This window comes from Lycium barbarum, chromosome 2 (assembly GCF_019175385.1).
Source record: "Lycium barbarum isolate Lr01 chromosome 2, ASM1917538v2, whole genome shotgun sequence".
Taxonomy (NCBI): domain Eukaryota; kingdom Viridiplantae; phylum Streptophyta; class Magnoliopsida; order Solanales; family Solanaceae; genus Lycium; species Lycium barbarum.
Window position 1 is genome coordinate 2,469,726 of NC_083338.1, and position 11,471 is coordinate 2,481,196.

Genomic DNA, 11,471 nt, shown 5'->3' on the forward strand with positions numbered 1-11,471 from the left:
AAACATTCATACACCAAAAAATTAAAAAATATGCCATATTTTTCGGTATGTATACAACAAATACAGACGAAAAATACTGTATACAACATAGATACACCAAAAAATTAACAAAAAGGCCATATTTTTCGGTATGTATACAACAAATACAAACGGTAAATATACAACAAATACAGCGAAAATCTAGACTTTTTCCAGATCTGAGCGGAAAATATTTTCCGATATGTATACAACAAATACAAGCGAAAAATATTGTATACACGGTAAATGTACAACAAATACAGCGAAAATCTAGACTTTTTCCAAATCTGACCGGAAAAAAATTCCAGCGATTACAACGACGACATTTTTTTCTCGACATAGATCTGAGTTTTTTCTTCTTCTTCGGCATAGATCTGAGGTTCTTTTCCGGCGTGCCCTCATCGGCATTTTGAATTCCTCGTGGTGGCGACGGCGGAGATTGGAGGGACTTCGTCGGAGCATCGCCGACCAGCGGATCCATCATAGATCTAGGTTTTTTTTCCTTTTTGCCTCCGGTTATTGCAGTTGCCCATGTTCGTACTTGTATTTACTTTGTTGGTAAATAGCAACTGTGTTTCTTCCTACTCATCAAGATACTGGGATTTTACCTGCAACAATTCCACAGAGATGGGAGCTCCGGCGGCGGAGCAGTGGAGAGAAGAGGGGGGGGGGGGGGGGGGGGGGGGTGAGAGAGATGGGAGCGATGGGTTGGGAGTGAATAGTGTGATGAATATTTTATTTTGTGTGTGTATATATGTAGCTACTAAATGTTATTAATACACAAATATTTGCTGTGAGAAGTAATTAAGTTAAACCATAGCTACTAAATGTTAATACTCACTATATGTTTGTTATGTCATGTAGTTATTCCTTAATTCTAATTCATGTTATGTGTCTCTAATCCAACATAGAACTTGGGGAAAATTGAAATTTGAAAGCACCAGAAAAATTTATTACGTACATTTTTATTGTCCTATATGGTGCGTAGTATCATAGTACTAACTAAAAAAATTAAAAAAGGTAGCATTAACAACTAACACCGTAACCAGAATAAGGTATTAGGTTTCAGCTCATAGCCCTCAGTCCAAATTAGTTATCATACTTTCGCCTCTCTATGGTCGGACTGTGTAAACTTTGATCAATATTATAAAATGTATTTTTTATTATATTCAAATGAGAAAAATTATAACTTATAATATTTTTTGTATAATTTTAAATATCTAAATTTTAATTCTAACATATTGAGTTGATCTAATTCAATTTAGTTTCGAAAATTAGTTTATTGACTTTCAAGAAGCAAAACATGATAACTAATTTGAACAAGCCCGAGTATGCGAGATGCATTACGGACAAAAGTAACAATGAAGCTTAACAAACAGAATATCATGATCATTAATAATTAAGCACCTTTAATAGCAATTTGAAATGTCTAGAAGGACTTGAACAATTATATATATGTTTTTCTCATTAATTGTTTTATCCACTCTAGTTTTATTCCACAACTTTAAGTTAATCCAATCCAAATATGACTTGACAATCTAATCCAAATATGACTTGACTTCTTCAACTTGCATTATGGAAGTGGTGGAGCCAATATCAAGGCAATCATGACAAAAAAAAATTGAAAACCAAAGCAAAAAGGAAAAAACTTTGGTGGGGGACAATTTGATAGTCCTTATTGGATGGAACGATCGCTATTAAATGACATACTTTTTTTTTATGTGTTTCGTTTAATAAAGGCTAGTCGATGAAAATAATTAAAGCTTCTAGCTATCTTTTCCATAGTACAGAAGCATAAGATGTTATGAGAAGCATTCTTTTTTGCTATATTATATGTCGATATCATTTGTTTTCAAATCATAGGAATAGGTAGCTAACTACTATTACAATAGCTTCTAGTTATTGTGGTACGTATGACCACTTAAAACTTTATCACAAGAGATATATAAACTTTTAACAAAAGTTTTGGTGGGGTGGTAATTAGTATCTCTTCATCCTCATTTAGACTCAGGTCCGAACCTTAGGTATGAAATTATCTTTGTTAGGAAGTAATTTATTCCTAATATGTGAATTATTTCGACGCGAATTTGAATTTAGTCAATCTTCAATGCTGATACTAGACGAGAACCCAAAACAAAAACTAAAAAACTTCTAAATCTAGGAATGGAAATGAGCACATTTTGTCGAAAGGAATCTGTGGTCCATGCCTCTTTGTCTGGATGCATTGTGACTTGTTGCCATCAAATGTGCTATGTTGCTATATGCCTATAAATGAATGTAACTTCACATCTATAAATTGGACGTTGGATGGCCCCCACAAACCCACACCCATTAAAGAAGAAGAAAACGGGGGGGGGGGGGGGGGGGGGAGGGAGGGACCAGGAATTCTCGAGTACTAAACCCTAGTTCCCTTGAGTTTTCAATTTACGATCCTAATCCCTTTTCTTTTTCCTGTCTAAGATCGATCGTGTATGTCTTTATCTCATAACATAATGTTGTACAAATGATATTCAAACACCATGGGGGCGGGGGGGGGGAGGAAGTTGAACTCTAAGATGTGATTTATCGGTAGTGAGTGAATATTATGAGAAATCGAAATTCTAATCCCAGCAAAGTTTAAAACACCATAGAAGGTTGGGGGGGGGGGGGGGGGGGGGGAAGTTGAACTCTAAGATGTGATTTATTGGTAGTGAGTGAATATTATGAGAAATCAAAATTCAATTTCCAGCAAAGTTTAAAATAGTAAATAATTTGTCAAATTAGGCATTGGGCCTAACTCACACCCTAAAACCTAGCTCAAAGGCGGGAGGATTGCCCAAGGTTTATAAGGAGCCCAGGGCTCTCATCCCACACCGATGTGGTATATTATCCGGTCTGGAGCGTGCACACACCGATCAAATTGGTCCGAGGGCATTCTGCCCTCCTCTTTTTTCTGGAGGCCTACATCGGATCGCGCCTGGCTATGATACCATGTCAAATTAGACATTGAGCCTAACTTACACCCAAAAGCTAGCTCAAAAGGAAGAGGATTATCCAAGCCTCATAAGGAGCCCATGAATCTCATCCCACACCGATGTGGTACATTTGTACACATGATTTCTTCTTATATGTCAAAATCTTAATCTGTTTCTCTTAAAGAAAAACAATTCTATTACAAAAGTTGTCTCTTAAATTTGAGTTCACTAGTATATATGAGTTTAATTTCGAAAGGTTGATCTAATAATACGAGGTATTAACCACTAGCCCTAACCTTCCAAATACTAAATAAACAATTTAAAAGTTGGATAATTTGTTCAATTTTCTAAATAGCCATTCTCTCAATTATATAACAAGATTATTAGTGTCACAATCCAAGATTATTGCTCTATAGAGCCCATGATCCACACCTGATTAACCACTCATTGAACGAACAACATAAATGATACTTAAACATTTACAAAGTTACAAAGTAAGTTGCAAGCTGATCGTTTTAATCAAAAGTCTGATGATACTGAATAGATAATCAATATGTCCCAACAAGAGAAATATACAATATCAGTTAAACGAAATATCAAACCAAACTAAAAATGGACCCAATCTAAGTAAGTCATGAGCCATCTAGTATACAAAGCTCGAGGTAGGAATAATGAAAAATTGATAAAGGTATTGATTATCTATTCAGTATCATCAGACTTTTGATTTAAAACGACTAGCTTACAATTTACTTTATAGCTTAATTTGTAAATATTTTCCCAAAAAAGGTAAGCACACCCTTTTGAGCTGAGTACACCATCACAATATTCAGTAAGTCTCATCAATTACCAACTAAATGGAGGGGTAAGGCTTATTGAGGAAATGAACATGAAATTAATAACAAGATCATAAACATTTCATAACTAAATATGAGAAACTCGAACTGATACTTAAAATAGATACTCATATGAACAATACTGGATCTGAAATATCACATATCTAGTTTATCTGCAAATATGTTTTTGAAACAATGTGAAAACTCATATATGAACAGAAAATTAACAACTAACGACTTTACGTGGATGCTATTACCTCCGCAATTGAAGCATATCACACATCAGAAATATCGCTCTCACCTTCCAAAAGGAAAGTTATGGCTCTGCAAGTATGACGGGTTATGAGTTATAACCTCAACTACCATGATAAAAAAAAATTGAGGAACGTCACCCTCAATCTTAACTAGCGATGTAATCATATTTCTTAACTGAACCGTATACTAGCATTTAATCAAATGTATCATGACATTTAAGTCAGATAATCACAAGAAACAATTCAACACGTTTCACATAGGCCAAGGGGACCATCATATGGTCATATAATAACCGCAAAGTTATAGCACATGTCGTACAAGATTACTTGGAACCTGCGGAGGTCATGCATGCAAATACATAGGCCCCTACTCTTTTCTTTTGGACGAATGAGGTGGTTTAATTTGAAGGTGCTTACCGATCTACAGTCCCTCAAAGCGAAGGATTAGGCAGATAGTATGGGCCTTTTGACTTTCAACTATGTGTTGGGCGGTACCACCGAAGCGAATGAAGTTAAGCTCTTCGAGCTTTGGGATGAACTTACGCTTACTCTCAACTTCTTTGATTGGCCGGTAGGCGGAGTTGTTTGGTCGATGGAATTATAAGGTGAGGTATTTCAAAATTGAGAGAATTGTTGTTTAGAAAATTGAACAAATTATCCAACTTTTAAATTATTTACTTAGTATTTGGAAGTTTAGGGCTAGTGGTTAATACCTCGTATATTAGATGAACCTTTCATAATCAAACTCATACTAGTGAACTCAAATTTAAGAGAGAAACCGATCAAAATTTTGACATTAAGAAGAAATTATTTACGATTTTATTTTTGTTGGGATTTGAATTTTGACTTCTCATAATATTCACTCACTTTATTGATCAATAACCATATCTTTGAGTGCAATTTCCCCCCTAATTTCTCGGTATAATTAATCCTAGAATAAATTTATACATTTAACCAAACAAAGTAGAAATCTAATCCCAAACATAATTCTGGGGTATCCCACCTTATCCCATCAAATTTGATGTTATTTTATCCATCTGAGAGGTGGCATAAATCAATCCAAAAATTATGATCCCGAAATAAATTAATCCACGAACCAAACGAGGTTACAGTAACAACTGGAGTTTATAAACATTTCATAATTCATAATTAGGTTTCAAATATGGAGAAGTAGATAGTTGCTTGTCCTCCAAGTACTAAACCAAAAAAATTATCTTTTAGACATATTAGTCAAATACTTTGTATATGCATGATATAGTTGAAAAATCAATTTAATAAGTTAGCCTTAACTTACCTCAAAAATGCCAAGTTAAAATTCAATTTCTCGTGTTCTTCACAATTCACAATCTATGTAACAATCGTGTCTCATTAAATCAATACGAGCTCATCATACTCGATTTAATGCAACAGTTTAAGGACAGTTTGGCTATAGCCATCCGACAATTCGATTCTATAATTTTACGGGTTAAACCCATCAGTAATAACATCCCAACTTATAATAATCAATACCCAATAAATATATTGTCGTTTTCCCTATTCATCTCTCATGGTCTATAATTTATTTAATTGAGGAACTCTATCAAGGTCTATAATTTATTTAATTGAGGAAACTAGAGTTTATGTAAATCACTTTCCAAAGATCAATGCAGTCCACAAACACCATTAATACTCATAAGTCACAAGCATACAACATAAATAGAGTAGTGTGTGGAATTACATTAATTTGTTGAACTATTAAAAGTTCCTAATTATGTTTTGAAAAAAAATCATTTAAACAAATACTTATTATTTAGAATATTCTTTAAATATTAGAAACATAATTTATGGCCAAAAGGGTGCATGTCAGTTCAGTTCTCGATGTGGTCTATTTCACTCTTCTATTTCCCTAATTCATACAAGTAATAAATAAATAAATAAATAAGGCTTAATATATCGGCAACCTCTTAAACTTGTCATCAAATTTTATTTAGACCTTTGAACTACGTCTTATTCTAATGGCATAATACATAACTAAGCCCTCAAATACAGGTATGAGAGTCTGTTTATGTTTTATGCCTATTTTAATTAAGTATTTGAACACATGATAAAGTGTTCGTACCAGACACTTTTGATTTAAATTTTGGCAAAAATTTTGTCTGTGTTCTCAAGTAACTATTACTTAAAGAAGTTAACCACTTAAAATATGTCACCTCCTTTAATTATACGCATTAGCCTCAATAAACCGTAAAATCTCATGCTAGTTCGAATTGAGGTTGATGTATATAGCTAAAAGGGATGATACATCTATAAAGTTAATTTAACTACCTAATAAACATTTGAAAACACGCTCAAAAAAATTTCTAAAATTTAAATAGAAAATGTCTAATGTAAACACTTCATCTTGTGTTCAGTTACTCAATTAAAATAAATTGTAATTTGAGTGTTTAAATAAAATTTACCGATAACTTTAGCGCCGTCGACGTATTAAGTCGATAAATAAACAGCGTAATAGAGTTGATGAGGACAGAAATGTTATGGGTTTCCATTCAACTGGCTGAAAGGCCAGTAGTTGAATGTTACTAAATGAAAAAGTGAACAGTATCTTATGCTCCTTTAACTTATTGCTTGATGTAAGGATTCAGTTTTCTTCTCTCTTTTTCTTGTGGGGACCTTTATTGTTGTAGTACTCTTAAAGCTTATTTTATTATAAACTTTATTTCCCCGCACCCACTCACCTTCACCTCTTTCCTCTGTCTTATTGTTAATGCCTTTTTTGCAGCTATTATTATTTTAAAAAAAAAATTAGTGCAAAGTATAGTACTATGTCATGTTTTTATAGTAACCTAAGTTAATATAGGATACTAACAGTTTGTTTAGATTATTATTACATATTTCATATTTTATTGTATTATACTGTATCATTTGGTGAATACAAATGTTTGAGATAGATTTTTATTATTTTTCGCCGTTTTATAATGTCGCACACAAACAATTTGAAGAATAAGTTTAAAGAGATAACAAAAAAGTAGGGTACGAGGTAGAATTATTATAAAAGATATAGAGTGAGTTGTAAATTAAAATTATTAAATAATAAGTACGGGCACGATGAGAAAATAAATAAATTAACGATGCGACCACACCAAATCATTATACGATACTTTTAATGGTTATATACAATAGACTTTGATAATATGATGTAGAAAATTTAAGTAACAATCAAAAAAATTGTATTTTTAAAATATCAATATAATCTATTACAATATATAACAACCATCCGAACAAGTTATGAATTTACAATTAAATAGTTATATATATTTAGTGTGTGTATATATATAACATTTTAACAAAAGCTACAAAATTTTTGGTAAACTCATAAGTACTGGAGTATGTTTTACTTTAGATCCACGTCTGTTGTATTACACCCCCCCCCCCACCTCGCCCCCACTCCCCACCCCACCCCCTCTCTTTCCTCTGTCATATTGTTAATGCCTTTTTTTCAGCAATGATTATGAAAGAACAAAAAACTTTCATATAGTTAATTGTACTAGCTACTAGTCTGTGTTTATCTGCTTTCCTTTCTGACTTTATCTGACATCCCACCACCTTCTATTTTTCTCTCTCTCTCTCTCTCTCTCTTTTCTAAAATGATCTTATCTCCATCTTTTTTTCTGTTATTTCTTATTCTTATTCCTCACCATATTTAGTAAAGACTAAAGAAGAAGAAAGTCTTGTCATTTCACCTACTCTATAGCTCTCAAACCTGACAATTTCATCAATTAAAAAGGGTATGTTTCTCCTATTTTTTTTCTTCAAGATTTATGTTTTAATTTTCATATATGAACTACTGGTCCTTATTTGATATTTTCCTTTTCTTTTCTTGATATAAAATGATCTAAGAGTTCTTTCTAGCAGTGTCTACTAGTTTTGAGTTTTATGTCAATTAGTAGTATTATTTGTTTGTAAATTTTGGAACTTTAATTGTGTGCTTAATTTTATTGATGTGTAGCTGTTTCTAGTTTGTATATGGTTCTTGATTATCTGATTTAATCATTTGGGATCTTATATATTTATTAGTATTAGTTTTTTCAGACTTTTAGTAAGTTAATCAAGGTATATGTACAATTCTGTTTATAGAAATATTCAGTAAAAGGAAAAAAATGAACTACACTGAAGTATTGTCATTTTTCTTCTTTAAGTTCCTTTTTGTACAAAATTTTGAACTCTGATATAGTTAACTTGAGCTTATTAGATGTATTTGATAAGATTAAGATCCCACCAAAGGAAAACAAACTTGGTTGGATTGAAGAAGTCAATTGAGAGAGAAAAGTTTGTGCATCTTAATATTTGGTAAATCCTAGTGTCTTAGGTCACAGGTTCGAGCGTTGCGCCAGACGAACTAACTCTAGTATTTAAGTGGAGAAGGGTACGGGGGCAGACCTATCATCCCGAGTTTCGAAGGTTGTGTTTGGCCCAAAGGGCTCGCTCCAGACTGATTTCTTGGTCATCAATTTTTTTATTTTTTTTGAAAAGTCCTAACACTCTGAAGTTTTATAGTCAAGAATAGAAGGTTTTTAGATTCTTTATTGTATTGTCAATTTGCCAATTGATTTAAGGAAAGTAAGTGTAGTAATTGATTCGTTCTTCTAATTGGATTAAAATTGAGCATAACAAGAGAGAGTGCATTAGTGAAATTGTGCTCTTCTTTCCAGTATGTTTGAAAATTTATGAAACAGGAAAAGCATAATATAAAAAAGATATATATAGGCAATACTTATTAATTAGGGATATGTTTTAGTCATGTTAATACATTTGGTCCTATGCTGATAGGAAATATAGAGAACTAATTTTTTTCATTTTGCATTAGAACACGAACTTGACTTTAAGAGGACTAGGAGTTTTTACTGTCAAGTCTCAGCCCCCATGAGAATCCGTAAATCTGAGGAGCATGCCTGATGCCACAACTAAAGGATATGTTCTCTATGCATTTCATTTTTTCCTTCGGGTAAAAGAATGTTACACCCCATTCCCCCCACTCCCCCCCCAAAAAAAAAAAAAAAATAGTGAATCTCTCCTTGTGACCGGGACGAGGTAGATGCCTAGACAGGGGGATTGGAGTTTCCCTATGTAGCCACGGACCTACAGTTATCCTCAAACTTCCGTGGAAAGAAGTGTATCGGTTATTTATACAAATAGGATTTATGTCGAACATAAGACAAACATGGCAAGTACATGTCTTGACATTTCCTCCTGTTAGTTGTTCTTTCTGTGTCTTTCCATTTTGTTTACCAGTTCTTCGAAAAGAAAAACTAGTGAGATTTGCGAACTAAAAGAAAAGAAGATAAAGATCAAGCAATACTACACATATTCTCTGTTCTCTGAGTTAATAATTTACTTAGGAGAGAAATTCAAGCAATATGTTTGCTTAAGCTTACAACAGGCACAGGGATACTGACTTTTATTGACTGTTACCTTGAGTTGATATGAGGAAAATTTGGCCCTAGAGCATTAATTGCAACTCGCAGGCTTTCTGTCATCTTATGTTAGCAACAAGTTGAAGTACATATTAACCTCAATATTGGATACTGAAAGCAGACTGATCTTTTTCTGATGTCTAGGCCTCAATCGTCCAGAATGAACCAGCTCGGTACTTTTCCGCTTCCATGTGGTGCATTCTGGACGATTTAAAAGAATGTAGTGATCTAACATGTAATCGTTACACATAGTTGGAGTTCTTAAATTGTAGTCTAGGGATTGATAAACATTTTGTTGCTAGTCCCGAGGTGAGGATGAAAGAAAAAGACAAGAATCATCAAGTTTTCGGGCTTTCTGAGGCGGTCATTGGAGCGCCTTTCTAGGTATAGTTTGAAGAGAAATGCACGTTTCGATTGTCCAAGCATGGAACTTAATCACATTATGGTGAATTGCTAATCTAACAAAGAGATTGAGCTAATCACCTATGAGATCTATGTTCTTCTAGAGGTTATTGAATCAAAATTCTCATTGAGCTGTAGCACATATTGTTATCTTGCAAATTTTGAGATTATCTTGCAAATTTTTATTCTTTTTGAGACCCGTCCTACCCATGGCAGGGGAGATTATTTTGTCATTCGGAGAATCATTTACTCTACTGTACCTGCAGGTCAATCAAGGACCGGAAGTCATCATCGATTAATTATTACTCGACCTGTTATTACCTAAGTATTAAATCCGTACCCCATTTTTTCCGAGCAACATGAAGCCCCGGAATTTCAATCTTGAATCCGAAGACGAGTCGGAAGTCAGCAGCAGCCAAGTTGCCTCCAACATTTCTGCCCAAGAAATTTCTCCCGATCCGTATAAGGACAGCACGACCAATTCGTCCTGCCTAACCAACTCCCTCAATCTTCAGCAGGAGTCAGAGCCGGTTACTCTTGAGTTGACTCTCGGCTTCAATGCCGAGTTGAAGGGCAATCCCGAGAATGGCAGTGAAGTAGTGCCGGATCCTCCAGGTGCACGGGTATCGAGGATATTCTCGTGCAATTTTTGTAAGCGCAAGTTTTATAGCTCGCAGGCGTTGGGAGGGCATCAAAATGCGCATAAGAGGGAGAGGACTCTGGCAAAGAGGGCGATGCGGATGGGAATGTTATCTGAGAGGTATGCCAGCTTGGCATCTCTCCCCCTTCACGGGTCTCCATATCGATCTCTTGGTGTTCAAGCTCATGCTTCCGTGCACCAACGAGTCTCACAACAACAAGAAAGGCATATGCAAATGCATGCTATTAGAGGCGGGGCAAGATTCGAACAAGGCTATTTCGGGGTGCCAGTATACATGGAGGATGATGAAGTGGAGATGTTTTGGCCTGGTAGCTTCCGGCAAGTTGACAGGGTCGGTAGCAATGTGGGGCCCAATATAAATTTTGTATCAATGGCTCCACCACCTAGGACAGATCAACCATCATTGCCTGATCTTAATTTGAAACTTTGACACTATTCCCTTCACATTTCTATATCTATTTTGGGTTCCTTCTTTTCCAAAACGCGGTGTATACAATCGTGCTGAGGAATGTTCAAATGGATCTTGAGGATAGCAACATCCATAGTAGTGGCTGGTCACTACCAGTTTTTGTAGAAGCCTCGGTGTCTGCAGCCCCTGTGCACGAGTGCACCATGCACCGTGCACAATTCCGAGCACCAGTGGATGTGTTTGTGCACTGTGCACCACTATAACGATTCTCACACCAGTGCAGATATTGCAAGAGAAACTACTTAAAATTTGTACTACTTTTAGCCTGAAATCCCTCGTATGACTTAATTATATTTTATAACACTCACCCTTGAGTTGGAGCATATATATTTGTAATGCACAATTTATTACGAAGGTATACCACTCGAATTTCATATAGTGGTAATGTCTTTATGAAGTGATGTATGATCAACCCCTTTCTTTTACTCAA

General features: G+C 34.7%; 1 protein-coding gene across 1 annotated transcript; it reads left to right on the forward strand.

Annotated features, from left to right (window-relative positions):
• Window positions 1-7,598: 7,598 nt before the first annotated feature.
• On the forward strand, window positions 7,599-11,471 carry LOC132625841 (zinc finger protein 4-like). The gene is made up of 2 exons (XM_060340434.1): window positions 7,599-7,823; window positions 10,178-11,471. The coding sequence occupies exon 2, from the start codon at window positions 10,271-10,273 to the stop codon at window positions 11,000-11,002; it is 732 nt and encodes a 243-aa protein (XP_060196417.1). The 5' UTR covers window positions 7,599-7,823; window positions 10,178-10,270; the 3' UTR covers window positions 11,003-11,471.